The following is a 17193-nucleotide window of genomic DNA, read 5'->3' as shown; positions in this document are numbered from 1 at the left end:
TCTCCGCCTCTCGCTCGCTCACCTCGCCCTCTCTCCTTTTTTTTTTTAATTTTTTTTTCTCTCATGCTCAATCTAGCTCGACGGCATCTTTGCCGCACTCCTGCTCTTCAGCGGCGCCGCCATTATCCTGCCAGCCAGCCCCGTTGCCCCGTACTCCACCACGCTTGCCTCGGTCTCCTTGGGATAAGTCCCTGCCGCCACATACTGAGTTCTAGTTGTTTTGTTTCCTCTAGCTTTGTTCTTATAAGTTATATATAATATATATATATATATATAATATAAATCATTAACCTAATAGTTGATTACCAGTTATCCTTATTGTATGTCTCAGATATATTTTTCAGATGAACAGTCTAATTGGGTTTATGTTAAAATGGGTTTTGTTGTTAAGTCACTGAAATATAATATTTGTGTAGATAATATTTTAATAATATTGTTAACTAAAGGAAATAAACTTATTTTTAATAGAGGTTTTTTTTTAATGACATATTTTATAAGATTTGTTTTTTAAAGTAGTCCTAGTATTCTATTAATTTATAATACGTTGTTAGTATTTTAGATATTTTAATATTAGTATTTGTTGAATTCAGTAATTATCATAATACTTGTTCGATTAAATTCTTTTTCAGAAACGAATTCGATTAAGAAGATATTGATGGTTTTGGTAAAATGATGATATTTTGAGGTTATGAGAAATTCAAGTTTCGAGGAATTAAAATAGGTTATTTTAAAATGTTAGGCTTAAATATCGAAATATGTGATTGACTAAAAATTTATGAAAATTATATGATTATCTTATAGGTGACGGTTAATAATTGTTCGACTTTGTTGAGGAAATTTTTGAAAAACTAAGAAGTCTAGATAAGCGGGATTCTTATGCTAGATTTGCATAAAAACAAATTAACTGAGATTGGTTTATAAAAATGGGCATTTTGTTTTAAAAATAAAATGTGAAAAACAATCTCAGTATATGTTTTGCATTCGCTCATGATATATGTATGAAAGAGAAAAGAAATGTTTTTGACATGAATAGTGTAGACATGAGCAATATTTGACATGTTTCTGAAATGTGCAAAAGAACGAGTATGATATCTGTGAATTTTTCTACATGTGATATGAAATGATTTGGATTTATTTTTTTTGACCAAATGGAAATGATATAAATATGTTCAGCACGTGGTTTGATATGACATGGATATGAAAAACCTTTGACATATTTATTTGTTTTGATTCTGATTCTGAATATGGTTCTGATATGATGATACTGGTTCACGTGATATGCTTGGCACCAACCAACATGATATGATATGATATGAGTGCACCCATTTTGGAAACAAAATGGTTTCTTATGTGTTCTTTTCTGTGTGCACACTCGGGGTTCTAAAATTGAAAAATGGGAAGTTTCACAATATGATACTGTCTGGTTTGGCCACCGGGGATAGCACAATCCTACCACAGGTGTTAAACATGGTATATGATATGTTATAATAAAATGAAGACGTGTAGTTATGTTACGCCAAAGTGATTTTGAATATGAAAATAGTATTTCAATATGAAAATGGTTTATGAATATGAAAATATTGAAAAGTCACTCAGATTTCTTTCTGATAATACGTTTTGAGATGCGTACATGAAAACGAAATGTTTTGCTCCTGCATACTAAATTTTCTAAAAATGGCTCTTGTTTACATACTAGTATATATTCTCTGTTTAATAAGTTGTGGTTAACTCACCCCTTATTTTCATTATTTTTTAGATGACATTGATTACCCAGCTGAGAGTCAGGATTAGAAATTGGAGCTTGGCTAGATATGGATAGAAGGTCAAGTACCTAAGAGTATCATTATTAGTAGAAGGATTTAACTTGAGTATTTGAAATACTTTGTGTTGTTTGGACTTATTGAGATCTAAAGATGTATCGTTTTATTTCGTTGAGATTATTTTAAAATTGTGGACCCCCCTTTGGTTTTTGTTATTTTGTAATGATGACTTATGGAGTTTGTGTTATGGTTATTTGGAAAATATGAGATTGTGTACTATTTATGAAGTCCTTGGAGTGTTAGATGCTTGGAGAGATAGGTTTGTAAGTGACAGGTAGTAATCCTCCAACCCTTCCAGGTACGGGGCGTTACGGGAATGGATTGAGAGAGGCTGTAATAAGCCACTAGGTTTGGACTGATCAACTTTGATCCTTTGGCAAGTTTCACATTCCCTTGTCAACCTTTTAATGTTTGATCTCATCCGTGGCCAATAATACACCTTCTTCACTCGATGCAAGGTCTTATCATACCTTGAGTGGCCCTCTACTAGGTTACTGTATAGCATTTGCAATACTTTTTTGTGTGGTTTCCCCATCATTAGCAATATAAATCTTCTGTTTGTAGTATAAATCTTCTGTTTGCCCTTACCTCACTGTGAACTCTTGTGGTAAAGATCCCTCTTCCCATTTAGAGAATAGGCTGAGGGTTTGGGGATCCCTGGTATATCCCAATTTCAACTCCTCCCACCACTCAATAGTAGAAATATATAAGACAGAAATGTTTGCCTCCACTTCAGCCTTACTATCTTCATCCTTCCCAGACAATGAATCGGGCACTCTGTTTTCTTGTCCCTTTTTGTACTCCACTTTAATATCATAACCTAAGAGCTTAGAAACCCATTTTTGTTGCATTGGGTTCTCTACTTTTTGCTCTAAGTGGTATTTTAGGCTTTGGTGATCAGTTTTGATGGTAAAGCCCTGACCAATCAAGTAGGGCCTCTATTTTTTAATGGTAGCCACAAGTGCATACAACTCTTTCTCATAGGTAGACCATGTTAGCACCATTCCCTTAAGAGCTTAGTTGTAGTGAGCAATAGGTCTATTTTTCTGCGTAAGTATAGTCATAACTGCATTTTCCTAGACATCACATTTTATTACAAAAGACACTAAGAAATCTGGTAAGGCCAACACAGGTGGCCTAGTCACTGCTACTTTAAGCTTGAGGAAAGCCTCCTTAGCCTCAGGAGACCATACAAACTAATTTCTTTTCAATAAATTAGTTAGGGGCCTAACTATTCCCTCGTATCCTTTGATGAACCACCTAAATACCTTGTTAACCCCTAAAATCTTCTTAGAGATTTTAGTGTTGTAGGGAAGGACCACTTCTCCATGATCCTAATTTTTTCAGGGTCTGCTTTCAACCCATCTGCAGATATTAAGTGGCCAAATAGGTTACTTTACACTTAGCAAAAGAGCACTTTGAGGGCTTGGCTAGGAGACTGTTTTTCCTCAGAATTTTTAGGGTCGGTTTTATATGCTTCAAATGTTCCTCTGTTGTCCTACTGTAGATTAATATCTTGAAAAAAAAAAACTAGGAAAAATTTTCTTAGATAAGGTTTGAAAATCTCATTCATGAGACTTTTGGAAAGTTGATAGAGTATTGGTTAGCCCAAAAGGTATAATCAGGAATTCATAGTAACCCCCATGTGTCCTGAAGGTAGTTTTAAGGATGTCTTCTGTCCTTAGCCTTATCTGGTGGTATCCAGAATGTAGATCTAGCTTAGAGAATAATTATGCTCCACTTAACTCATCTAACAGATCTTCAACTACTGGGATATGATATTTTTTTTTTATTGGTTGCCTTGTTCAAAGCTCAGTTGTATCGCCCTATTCCCAGAGGTCTGGAGAGTTAGTTCTTAATTCTTAATACTTAATATCAACTCCAATATCACAACTATAAAATTCAAAAAACTCTATAAAATATTAATTCATTTGCTCAACCCAAATATCCATATTTCTTCATAGGGACAACAAATGAATTCTCAATAAACAAAATTAAAAACTCTCAAAAATTCGAAAATATCTTTAACTCATCATATCAAAATAATCGAAAAATAATCAATTTACTAACTATGACTTTTAAATAAGTACTTGTACACTCGGATACTTATTCCTCTACGAACGTCAAATCTCTCTTACACTGCCTACTCTTACTCTTCAGTAGAACCATCAAGATTATCTTAAAAATGTTCAGAGATAAGGGGTGAGTTATCAACAATTCAGTATGCAAAAAACATATACTAGTATGTAAACATGAACATTTACAGAGTTCAGAATGCAAAACAAAATATTTTTTATTTTCAGAATGCAGAATCAAAACGTGTTATCAAAAATATCAGAGCGAAAGTTCAAAAATATTTTAATTCAAAATTCTTTTGGCACGTCATAACTGAAACATCACATCAAAACATAATTTCATATTTAACCCTCATGGTAGGGTTGTGCAAACTCCGGCGGCCAACAGAGCAGAAATAAAATATGAATCTTCTTCTTATTATTCTCGGATCTCCAAGTGTACATATAGGAAAAACCACACAGAAAACTAATTTAGCTTTCAAAGTGGGTGCACCGGAAACAGAAAAGTTAGTACCAACTCAAACAGAAGCCACTGTTTTACACCAGTGGTAAGGTTAGAATGGAACAAAAATAAAATGTCATGTCAAAGGTTTCAGAATTCACATCATATCATATTAGAGTACAAAATATTTTCAGAACAGAATAGAATCAAATCACAAAAATATAATTTATGCACAAAAAAGGGGCTTGTTGATGGACCCAAGTGTTACATCGATAGTCAACATTCTTCAATTCCTTGAGAAGAGCTCAACCCCCTTAGTTGTACAGTTTTCCCTTCTTGTTGGAATTTCATCAACAGAATATGAAAATACCAGATGATAGTACCCAAGCCTCTCAACCACTTCACCCCTAGGACTATATCACAACCTGCAAGTACTAGAACATGCACATCAGCAGAAAAATGGGTGCCCTGCACCTTAAATCCCAGTTTAGCCACTCTCCCTCCACTAGTGACCTATTCTCCCATTGGCAATCCTAACTCTCACACATTCATTCTCATTAGATGGTATATTACCCCCTCATTACAACTGATGGGTCTAAAAAGTTGTGGGTACTTCCCAAATCAATTAGGATGGTCACTTCTTGGCTGCCTACTCTTCCTCTCACTCTCGTTGTTTTTGGATTCTGTGAGCTAATAAGGGCATGTAGAGAAATTTCTGGCTGAGGTTCTGCTTTTTGGTGTTCTCCCTCCTCTCTTAACATGATCTTCTCTATCTTTTCACTATCACTATCAACATCATATTCTTCTTCTACCTCATCAATTAGGAATAGCTTGGGGTTGGAACACCTGTGGCCTGAATTGCACTTGGAGTCACATTAGTAACACAAACACCTTTCCATCCTATCCTTCATTTGATGGGAATTGATTTTATGGACAGGTACCAAGGCCTTGGACACTTCTTTTTGTGCACTTATAGGGTTTAAGTTGAGGGGTTTCAGCAATCTTGGTTCATGGTGATTTTGCAGGCCTCTCAGGTTCCTCCTTATAACTCCTAAATGTTCTTCTTGAATCTTAGTCAGGCTATAAGCAGAGAGTAAATTAGTTAGGTTGAACATTCTTACTGGAAGTCAAATGGCATCCCTTAAATCACTTAGGAAACAATTGATTTTATAGGATTCAGACAGACCCTTAAGCCTATTAGATAATGCCTCAAACTTAGATTTGTATTCCTCTACTATACCATTATGTTTAAGCCTAGCAATGACCTCCATGGGATCATCATAGGAGCTAGGGCCAAATCTAGTTAGGATTGCCTTTGAGAATTCTTCCTAGCAACCCAAATTTCTTGTTTCCTCCAAGTCTTGAAACCATATCAAGGCTTGGCCTTCCATATAAAATGAGGCTAGCCTTAATTTCTGATGAGGCATTGTGTTGTAGTAGTTAAAGAAGTAGTTGGCCTTATATAGCCATCCACTTGGGTCCTCCCCACAAAAACTAAGAAAGTTTATACGTACTGACCTAGGAAAGGACTCCCCTTTTGATTCTTGGTGTTGTTCTCTCTGTAGGTGGTGAGGGATCAAAGAAGTTTCCCCTGTAAAGCATCCTGGTTCCTTCTCTACATCTCCATAGTCAATGTAGCATGCTAATGAACAACCGAGTCAAACTACCTTTTCAACCTAAGGATCTTGGTGTCAACAGTCTTGAATTGAGATTTTGTAGACCTTGTGAGGGTAGCCAGACCATCCTGGAGCTAACTCTGAAACCTAAGGATCTCAGTTTCTACACTTTTGAATTGAGCTTCTGTGGATTTTTTTAATGCACCTAAGCCTTCTTGGAGTTGGTTCATCCTCGTCCCTTCTACCATTCCGAAAGAGCATCTTCTTCTGGGTCTAAATCTCTGATACCAGAATTATAATACACACAAGTGTGTATGAAAATTGAAAAAAAGATAAAGTCCCACTTCGAGGGTGAACTCCTCCAAGATGAATTTAGAGAAAGAAAATAGAGTAAATGATTTTTGTAATTTCATTACAATAGCACCCTATTCCCACTAATAACCACCAAGTGTCACATGCTGCAGACTTCTCAGTGTGCTAACCAATCAGAAAATAAGCAACTAATAGAAAGCATAAACTATATCGTGGGCCATCATGGGCCTTAGGTTCATAGAGACAGTGTAGCTAAAATAAAACAAACAACAAACCATTAAAGCTAATAACATAAATGAGAGGGACTAGCCCTTTACTCCTTCGTGTGCCCAGTACCCCTACTCTTCGAAGTCCAGACTGCGACCTTGGCCCAACTCCAGCCCGGCCCTTCATCAAATCTGTGTGACGCTCGATTATAAGATATGTGCACATAATAATTCGTGGATGCATTATCTTAGAACAGATTGTATGTCTGAGTTCATAATCTAATATATGCAATCGACTATCATTGGGAAGTGAATTGATATAATAATTAATACATGCAATCAACTATCATTGGGAAGTGAAATGTTTGCACCGACTTTATCCTGCATCATAGAGATCATAATAATCCGGCCAGTAAACAGCAAGTTTTGATCCGTTTCTCCTCTGGCAACTGAGGAGAATCGAGATAGATCAGTTTCAAGTTTCAACACCAGAAATCAACGTGGATTCCACACTTGCAGTAACTCGGACCTTGAGACTTGTGACAGCATTTCAAATTCATATCTGATGTTTCCTAGCTGCACTCTCTTTCCAGATATGTCGGATCCAATATCGTATCTCACATTTATATTTCTTTCCTTTTAAAGCTAGTCTTCCACTATTGGAAACAACGCAAGGACACCTCGATACAATCAGACAAACGATTGAATGAAAAGGAGCAGGCCCCACACACTTTGCTGGGAAATGAAAATCTCACCCCGAATCCAGACCCATGCCCAGAACACGTAAATCATCGCACACATGCAGTCGTGGACTTGCAAATTTTAACTTTGTTTTGTATTTATGATAAACATCTCATGGAAGTGTAATAAAAAACCGAACCTATGTTTGTTTTTGGCTGTTTTTGAACCTTTTTGTGTTCTTGCCAATTTGGTATATATGTTTGTTTATTTCTTGTGCAGATAATTCCTGGTATAGACTTCGTTTCTGGGTTCACCGTTTCAAGCCAAAGTCCAACATGGGAAAATTCGATTACAGCAATTTAATTCACCCAAGCATCTTGGCGGAAGATATGATAGCAAATATTTCGGTTTACATCTTCCTTGGAATTACGTTGGACTGCTGCAACTTCAATATGATGCAAGTTTCTTACAAACGATACACAGCAGAGGTAGAGAAAATTTTATTAACATTGAAATTCTGGTCCAATACCAATATCTTATGTTCAATGCTTTCTTGGCATCGGTTTGACTTTAATAGAACAACAACAGGGTTTAAATGAACCGCCATTTCCACTGGGAATATGAGCATTCCCTCCATGTAACAAGCATATTAAGAAAATTCAATTTCCCAGAACAAGCAGCTAATTATGTGAACTTGCGATAAAAGAACGAGGAAACAGTGCAGGGAGAACTGAATTTTTTATTTTAAAAATCAGTGCATATATCCCATAGCAGGGGATGTGAACCAGAGCCAAGGAAAAAATACCTGTAAATCAAACATATTTGTAGAGTTCATCAAGTGTACAATGAGAGGTGAAACAATAGGTATGAAAACGGTGCACATAATAAAGTACCATAAAGGAGCCCATGGTGTACGAAGCTCAAGAAAAGGATATGGCCACCTGAGCAAGATTCAAAATGTGTTACTGCTAGCTCTCGAGTCAATATCGTCGATATTAGAGAGAATGTTATGGTTCAACACAGCCACCGAAGAGAGCCAATAAGATAATTATGCATACCATGTAAAACCACAAGCGTGAAGGATCCACTGGAAAGTAACATAGAGGCAGCTCCAGATCACAAAATATGCGAACCCAAACCAAGGAAATGGCTGAAAAAAAAACATTGTTGAAATGGCATTATGGATCCCGTAAACTCAGATTAGAGTGGAGGTATGATAAACATGTTCTATTCTACCAAAAGGTTGGGATATGCAACATCCAATCTGACATCCTTAACTAAGATGTAAGTTACTTACATACTATAATCCTAATTGTCAATCTCTGAGGTTCCAGAGAACAAAATATGGAAACCCAAACCAAGCTGTTTGCACAATTCAAAAGACTGTGATAGCTATTATACTAGGGGTAATTTAATGGCATTGTTACAAGGTATAAGACCTTCCACAGTTCACTCCTATGAATTGGCTTTGCGAGCACAAATGGCTAATACTTACAAGGTTATTGAGAGCTGTATCCAGAAGAAGAAAAATGGCATTCAAACTATGCAAGCAACCTATCAACTGCCAAGAATGAAAAAAAACACAAAAATGGTGAGGAGAATATTAGGAATTAAATCATGTTATGATTCCTGTGAGAATTAGAACAAGATGGTGGTAACATAATTCCCAACATTTGTAAATGCAAATGATGGTAAGAAGAAATCAAGCAACTTGTACCGAGGTTCTTAGAAACAGCATAACTAGAGACAATAACACAGGTTCCGAGCAGCAATAAAAGAACGTTTTTTTAACAAACAAAGATACGGGTCATAACCACCATGTACACAAACAACCAGTTCCCACCATGTAGGCACCAGCGTGTACACCCCTGCGCGCGCGCACACTAAGCATATAAACTGCTGGATGGAACTCAATTTACAGAACCGAGTACAATTAATGCTACACAAGGCTGAAGGGGAAAGAAAACATCCAGAGTTTGTGCAAGCACTGCATCTGCATCATCAGGCAAGCAAAGATAATCAAGGAGAACATCATTTTTTTTTTTATTGGCATCGGGTGTCCAGGAACAGCGTCCCGACTAATCCCGGAGGAGGGAGAACATCATTAAGAAACAATATCAGAGGACTGCAGAAATTGCATAGACAAGCAAACAAAAAGCAATGGTAGATTTTTGGCTCTAACATCAAAATGGCCAAGAAAAGATCATCACCAATAAGAATATGGAGCAGAAATTCCAGTAATTTAGGGAGCACCTGCAGATTGACGAACTCAATACAGCACAATTGTCAATTTATTAGAAAAATTAAAAAGCCAGATGCCATAATGAAATCCATTTCAAGTTGAACCTTAACTCCTTTCCATGACATCTAACCTTGTAATATCGGAAAAGTATATAAGTTATGAACTTGAGTAATTTCATGTAAAAATAATTATAAAAAGTGAGGTGCATTATTTGGTAAAACTGTTGCATTTTATTTCCTTCACTTCACAATACCAACCTAAAAATACCATTGGGACCAAAGTAAGCCAAACATCCAATATTAACAGTCAATACTGCTCCAATTGTATTATTCCAAGATGGTGTATTTGCACTTTTAGTTGAGCACCACAACGAAAATAACATACAGTTCTTAATTTCTCTCACCTTTAGATATCAGTTGGCATGGATGAGGAAACATAAAGAGAAGGGAAAAGAAGTTTGTGACAGTATAAAAACTTCGGTGATGGAAAGAAAAAGTTCGACCATTTAGTACAAGTGGACACTCACCAGCGTTAGGCTGAACTGCTCACCCAAGAAAAATGGCACAAGAAGACACCAAAATACGACATCTGTTAAAATAGCAGCACCTGCACAAGTCTGTTTACAAATAGAATATTAGCTTCAAAAAGAAGCTTGAAAAAACGTCCCTTAGAACAAGTTACTGACAAAAATTTCAAAAATCAAGCCATTTTTGCCACTTGACACTACTTGGGACACATGAGACTTAAGTGACCAATGAGCAATTTAAAAACCAGTCATCTATCTAGATATTAGCCATAGGATTAATGTAAAACATAATGTCACAAGGAAATACGACCAATTAAAATTTGAGGTGAAATATTCAAGCATGAGTGGAGGGAGGCATCAGCCTAATGGAACTACAAGGATATATATATATATATATATTTTTTTTATAACCGAGAGTATCCGGGCCAGCTTGCGCGCACCTCAACTAATCCCACAGGGCCCTGAAGTTAACGACCAGGTAAACTTCCAGTGGCACTAAGGGGACTCGAACTGGTGACCATTGGGGAGCAAACCCAAGGCTGGACCAGCTGAGTTACCCCTCAGGGCTGGAACTACAAGGATTTAAAACACTTTTAACAAGATATTCAGCGTCTAAGACAAGAAGTTCAGCAGGGTTATTAGCAATCTTATCATTAGCCTCAAGAAAAGGCAACAAAGATGGACTTACCTGATATACAGCTTGCATAAGATAACCCCAAAATCTCAATTTCCCCTGTATCTCCTCTTGAGCATAGTGACTTTTCAAGTTCGCTGTACCCTTAAATTTTGAGGAAGGAAGTTTCTTGGAGGAAAACCAGCATCCATATGCAGATACAACGGTTCCCAGCTACACAAAAAAATAGTTTAAAACTAGAGTCGCTTTAATATGGGTATGGTTTTATTTGATTCTTTTCTTTTTTTAAGTTAAGACAACAAAACCCAAAACTTCTATGTTTATATTTGGAAACCAGAACAAATAATTCAGCCAGCACAATAAGAAGATTTAAAATAATTTTTTTTTTTTTTTTAAAAAAAAAAAAAGGCAAATTGTTACTAACATACCACGAAATAGACCATAACTAATGCAAAAGTCCACCTGCAAATCAATACATCAAAAGGAAAACAAAATTAAATGGATTTAATTGTTAGAAAAACATAGCCACGATCAGGAAATCTAAAAATGTTCAAGTCCATAATCTCAACAACCATAAACGCTCAGGAAAAAAAAAAAATCAGAAAAACAAAAACCACCATAAACGAAATAAATTTTTTACTTCTTAAAACCCAATTGACATGTAAGTTTCATAAGAAAAATGGAGGGTGAAAAATCAGAAAATGGGGGATATGATCTTACTGGGTGTAGAAATAGAAGGCAAAAGCTCCGGCCACCGAAACGATTTCGTATAGTACCCAAGCGAGGCAAACGAAAGCGAAAGCTCTAAAGATAAGAAGCCAAAGAGGATTGAGGTTTCTCCAGCAGGGAGTCCACAAGTCATTGTAGTTAAGAGGCTCAGCTTTCAAATTTCTGACGAATCTCACCGCAAAGAAAGCTGGACCCCCGATGATCAGAGCACAAACCGGCACTTGCCATCGAACCCAGTACCTGAAACCTTCGTCGCCGTCCGAGATAGACATTTCCCATACGAATTCTACGCCAGAGAAAAGAAATGGTAGTAGAAAACGGAAACGCTAAAGGTCAATGAAGAACATGAGAGACAGAGAGAGAGAGTAACTTGTAACAAGTCCAAGAAGACCCACTAAAATGTCTTCTGGTATTGGCTGTTCCAAATCGTGTTGGTCCCATCCCGTTACTCGTTAGGCTTCAGTCTTTAACTTCAAATACTGTGTATTAATCGGATTGGCTGTTCAAATGTTAAATTCGGGTGTTGTCTCTTTTATTGCCATAACCATGAACGTGTATTAACAGTCAAGTGACAGGCGCTTAGATACTTTTGGTATATGGATATCGCCTTGTTTCAACGCGTGGTTATAACAAAAATGATATTTGTAATCATGTAAATATTATATATTTTCTTTAAAATAAGTGAGTAATATGAGATTTATATGAAAAAATTAATTTTTTAATAATATATTTTACTTATTTTTAAAATGAATGTGCTGCAATTACACAGTTTGTAGTATTATTATAATAATTTTTTTATTTCTTGCAAAGTCAATAAATCTAATATATAAAAAATAAAAATTCAAAGAATTTTTTTATAAAGGGATGAATGATGGAGTCTGTAACCATCCCTTAAGATTTTTTTCTTTTTAGAACAGACATTTGTATTCATATTATCTTCTTTTCAAAATAATGTGTGGTAAATATACGTGGCATTACTCTAATAATATTTTTATTTCTTGCAAAATCAATAAATCTAATATATAAAAAAATAAAAATTCAAAGATTTTTTTTTATAAAGCGATGTATGATGGAGTCTGTAACCATCCCTTAAGATTTTTATTTTTATTTTTAGAACAGACACATTTGTATTAATATTAAGAGAACCAATACTAAAGTTAATGCCCTACAATATTAAGTCAAATTGGACACTAAAGTTAAGTAAATAAATTTATTATTATTTTTTTCCACGAAATAATAATAAATTTAGAAACTAAAGTTAAGTCAAATTGGACAGCCCCAAAAAAACATGATATCAATCCTCAACAGTAAAGTGACAGTGAGAACAACCCGCATCAGAAAGAATATCCCGTTTCAGTAAATATAGTTTTGTAAGAAACCATCTCTTAAATTTTAGGTAAATTTAGGTATATCTTATTTTATCTTATCTTATTATTATTATTTTTTTAATTTTTTTCATAAAATATAATAAATAATTCAATTTTTTTCATATATCAAAATAATAATAATATTAAAACATGAAAACATGTTTTACCGTCCATCAACGTTAATGAAAACATGTGACACAATTATACGTTGCCACATGTCAATTGTAATTTCTTTAATTAAAAAAAAAAAAAAAGAAGAGAGAGAAATCAAGTTTCTTTAAAAGAAACAGATAATAAAGTGAAAAATAAAAAAAAAATTCATAGGAGATAGCTTCATTCCGGATGCAGAGCTTGCAATAGTTCAAATGTAATTTTGTCCAGAAGCATATATGAATCCCAGTTTATAGAAGGGCTGGGTATGAGCCCCATCCCCTCTTTACATACACAAGCACCAAATCAACATGAAAACCACCTTCAATAACACTTCTCAATTATGGAGGAAAACAAGAAACTAACGTGACCTAATAAAAGCATGGGGGAAAAATCTGGGGAGAATTGAATTTTTGGCTTTGATGATCAGTGCATATATCCCATAACAGGGGATGTGAACAACAGCCATGCAAAAATACCTGTAAAAGTGATACATTGATTAGTTTCTTTGTAATATCTAAGGTGAAAAACAGCAAATATAGAGGAAAAATGGTGGAAACATTATGTACCATAAAGGAGCCCAAGGTGTATCCAGCTCGAGGAAAGGATATGGCCACCTGGGAGAGACTCAAAAGTAAGTTATAATCACTGATCAGATATATATCAGATGATAGAAAAAGTACTATATCTCCCTTGTTCATACCATGTAAAACCACAGGCGTGAATCACCCATTGGAAAATTACATACAGGCAGCTCCAGATCACAAAATATGCAAGCCGGAACCAAGGAAATGGCTGAAAAAAAGACTGGATTCAGCCTCATTGTGTCACTTAGATTAATATTATCCAATGGTTTTGATACTTACAAGGCTATTAAGTGAGGTATCCACAAGAAGGAAAAAAGCATTCAAAGTATGCATGCAACCCATCAACTGCCAAACATAGAACAACAGGAGATCAGAGAGGTGCCTGAGCCTGAGAGACTTGGATCATACAAAAGCACTTCGTATGGATAAAAAGAATGAAGGTTTCCAGAGATGGATCACTCTCACCATGTTTAAACCAAGATGTGCATCTGATAAAAAGGGGACAATTACACCCCAAAATACAATGTCTGTAAGTATAACAGCACCTCCACAAGTCTGTTGCAAATAATTTATTAGCTCCAGCCAGAATTTAAAGCCTAAGAAGTTAGAAGTTATTCATTAACTAACTTACGAGATAGTTTCGGAAAAGGGCAGAAAGTTGAGTTATGTTCGGACTAACCTGATATGCTGTTTGCATTAAATATCCCCAAAATCCTGCTCTTTGCTGAATCTCCTCTTCAGTATAGTGGCTTTGCAGCTTGATGGTACCCTTGATCTCTCTTTCCCTGTAAGTATTAGAGTTTGTTGTTCTACTCTCTTCCAAATCCCTTCTCAAAAACTCCGCGCTCGCCCCATTTTCGGAAGGAGGTGTTTGTGAGGATAGCCAACATCCATATGCAGATAAAATGGTCCCAAGCTACACAAGAAATTTTATGGCGAGTAAATCAGCAACTGCTTTAAAATGAATATAAGTTGGACTGATTTTAGATTTAAAAAAGCAATAATAACGATAGATTTATCTTGCTCTATGTAAGTATATTCCATCTATTTGTTTAACATAATTCCAAACTAATAATTGCCTGGAGCATTTAGTAGCAAGTGGGAAGCACTAGAAATTCTTGCGCTAAAGAAAATGGAAAATTAATAGGGGTATGGTGCTATACTTACTGCAAAGTAGACCATAACTAATGCAAATGTCCACCTGTAGAGAAATTCCAACAAATTATAGGAGATTAGACAGCTTTCCATGTTAATAAAACATAACTCAGTTAGATTATAATATCCCTAAGTGAAACAATGCCAAGACAAATGCTGTGGTCAACTCTTTTTTAACTTGTGATAATCTAAAGCATATAAGCTTCAAGGTCAGTTTTTGTTTAGTGTGTTGGGCGACGTGCGGCAATTATGATGAAAAGTACGTAAAAGAAGAGAAAGCAAGAAAAACACAGATTTAGGCATCAGCCTGCTTTATCTATGTACGTGTTCCACTCATAGATACGTGTTCCACTCGATATGAGCCACATACTACAGCATAGTGTTTGTAAACAGCAAAATGAGGTAAAATCTCAAAAATGAGGATGTAACCTTGGTGCGTAGAAATAGAACGCGCAAAAGCTTTAATGTAAGGACACAATGGAATATGGTATCCAAGCCAAGCAAAGGAAAGCACAAGATCTGAAAAACGAGAAGAAAAAGAGGATTGGGGTTTCTTGAGCGTCAAATTCACTAATCATGACAGTGTAATGCCCCTGCTTTTACTTTGAGGAATACGCTGAGGGCAGGGATTTTGAAGAGGGAAATAGATATTCCAAGGCTTTGGGAGTGCTTGAAGTGAAGTGATGAATTCCAATTAGAACATAAAATAAAGGCATAGGTTTGAAGTCCTATAGAAAGCCACTCGTTACTCCTTAGGAACCGTAACAGGCAAGCAGACAGTTGAAGGTACCCTTCTCTTCTAAAACCTGTTACAAGTCCAGAAAGGGAAACTCCAATGCCTCTAATAGTGATGCATGCTTTTCTCACCCAACTTTGGCTTTCTCAGTTTACATGACTTATTCTCTATCATATTTAGCTTATTGTGTAAATCAATCAGTATCATTTAGTATCATTGATTTATTGTATTTTCATTCTTTTTTTAGTCTCATTCTCATTTAAATAGGGATATATGTTATGTATTCAAGAACAATTGACAATAGTAAAAATGTAGCCCTCAAAATCTCTCCCCCCCATTCTCTCTTCTGAGTATTCTCCATCTCCTTTTCTATTCTATCTTATTTTCTACACTGGTCTTTCACCCTGCTTAACTTTTTTCTTGCCACATTTTTATAAGCAGGCTGCACTTGGATCGATGTCCCCTCAAAAATTCACTTGTCTGGTATGTCCTTGTGTATTCAGTGCATAGAGCTCTGACTACTCTAAAATATGCCTTTCGGGTGTGATGTCAAATGCCACAAAAACTTGGATGGATTGGCAGCTCACAATCCAACAACATGTACATGGTTGCCTAATGTCCGTTTCAGTTCCACATTGAAAATCTAGAATAGCATGGAAGCTGTACCCTTGATTGCTTAGAAGAGTATCATAATGGTGAATGAATGTTAATTTTAACATGTTAATACTGACATAGATAATCACATTAGAAATCTCGATTGCAATTTATGCCAAATACTTATACGATGTTAGTAGACTAGAAGCTGTCCATCAGAAGGTTCAGAACTCTGTCACTCCACTCCCACATTTGTTAAGAATGGCCTTTCATTCTAATTGGAATTTGACTACAAATACATTTCCCAATGTGGCATCATTAAACTTATGACAGAATTAGATATTAATTTGTCCAAATTAGGCACGCACTAAAGACAATTAAAAATCTCTAGTGCAGTACTGATATATTTAGAAAATTTTGAGAAACTGCAATACCAAGTTATCAAACTATTGGTCAAAAGTTTTCCTAAATAAAATTAGCATACTTCAAGCGCAAGCAAAAGAAGATCTTACTCAGTATAGTAAACAAAGATGGTTGCATCCCAGTCCACAACATCCCATGCCAGAAACCCAGTCATAATCAGAAAGGATATGAATCGCGTAGCCAAGAGCCATCTGGGGTGCATCCCTCGCCAACAACTGGTCCATAGCTGGGAGGTGCTGACATGACCCTTTGGGAGAGCACTCACATAGACATCATTGCCCGGTCTAGCCAGCAGAAGGCTCTCATATATGGTGTTATCATCGCATTTTGAGCCACCTTCCTTCCCCCATAGCACCCACAAGGCGCCACAGAAGGCAACTCCAACAATGCCAAAACAAACAAAATCATACCAGTATACTTCTAGTGCCATGGCCACCACCTATAGGATATTTGGCCAATTTTTAGGCCCTCACATATGAAAACCCAAAGGAAGGATTTCCTATATCAGATATGAAGGCCTGAGATGGATTGCCATGGAAGTACTAGTAGCATGCCTGTGCATTAGGTCTAGAACCTGTTTAGCTGGAGAAGCTTTAGTTGATAGTTCGATGCAAGACTGTTAGTTTTGACTGTCTGGTTTGGGATTTTGAATTATGCTTAATAGAAAAATGTTTATTATTATTGAAGGAGAGGATGGTCATGATGACACTTTGGTCGGCTGCCAAGTTTGATAAAGAAAAAGGGTAAATTCCAAACGTGGGTGATCTTTGTTTTGGCTAAATCGTTGTGTCGTACTCATTTGGGCGGTCAACTGTGACAGTAGCTTCTGATGTGTGCTTCTTTTGAAAGCTATGGTCTCTATTTGTGTTCAGGCCTCCTAATTCCTCTCCATTCTGAT

At 36.1% G+C, this 17193-nt stretch overlaps 2 protein-coding genes across 3 annotated transcripts; both read right to left on the bottom strand.

Moving 5' to 3' along the window:
- Window positions 1-7623: 7623 nt before the first annotated feature.
- Window positions 7624-11705, bottom strand: LOC121260537 (protein rolling stone-like). 2 transcript variants are annotated; one of them, XM_041162448.1, is made up of 8 exons: window positions 11275-11703; window positions 10983-11016; window positions 10609-10767; window positions 9921-10010; window positions 8648-8713; window positions 8211-8302; window positions 8043-8093; window positions 7624-7953 (listed from the first exon to the last, which is right to left on the bottom strand). In XM_041162448.1, exons 1-8 carry the CDS (start codon window positions 11553-11555, stop codon window positions 7833-7835), a joined length of 894 nt encoding a protein of 297 aa, XP_041018382.1. In that variant the 5' UTR covers window positions 11556-11703; the 3' UTR covers window positions 7624-7832. The 2 variants fall into 2 exon arrangements, with proteins under 2 accessions (XP_041018382.1, XP_041018383.1); XM_041162449.1 differs by lacking the exons at window positions 7624-7953; window positions 8043-8093; window positions 8211-8302; window positions 8648-8713 and adding an exon at window positions 8844-9145 and having other exon boundaries at window positions 11275-11705.
- Window positions 11706-12958: 1253 nt separating this feature from the next.
- On the bottom strand, window positions 12959-16875 carry LOC121260535. Its single transcript, XM_041162446.1, has 8 exons — window positions 16385-16875; window positions 14555-14588; window positions 14067-14303; window positions 13853-13942; window positions 13667-13732; window positions 13504-13595; window positions 13370-13417; window positions 12959-13279 (listed from the first exon to the last, which is right to left on the bottom strand). Exons 1-8 carry the CDS (start codon window positions 16723-16725, stop codon window positions 13162-13164), a joined length of 1026 nt encoding a protein of 341 aa, XP_041018380.1. The 5' UTR covers window positions 16726-16875; the 3' UTR covers window positions 12959-13161.
- Between the last annotated feature and the right edge of the window lie 318 nt (window positions 16876-17193).

Source organism: Juglans microcarpa x Juglans regia, chromosome 4D (assembly GCF_004785595.1).
Source record: "Juglans microcarpa x Juglans regia isolate MS1-56 chromosome 4D, Jm3101_v1.0, whole genome shotgun sequence".
Lineage (NCBI taxonomy): Eukaryota > Viridiplantae > Streptophyta > Magnoliopsida > Fagales > Juglandaceae > Juglans > Juglans microcarpa x Juglans regia.
Note: the sequence above shows the minus strand (reverse complement) of the source record. Positions and strands in the feature narration are given on the sequence as shown.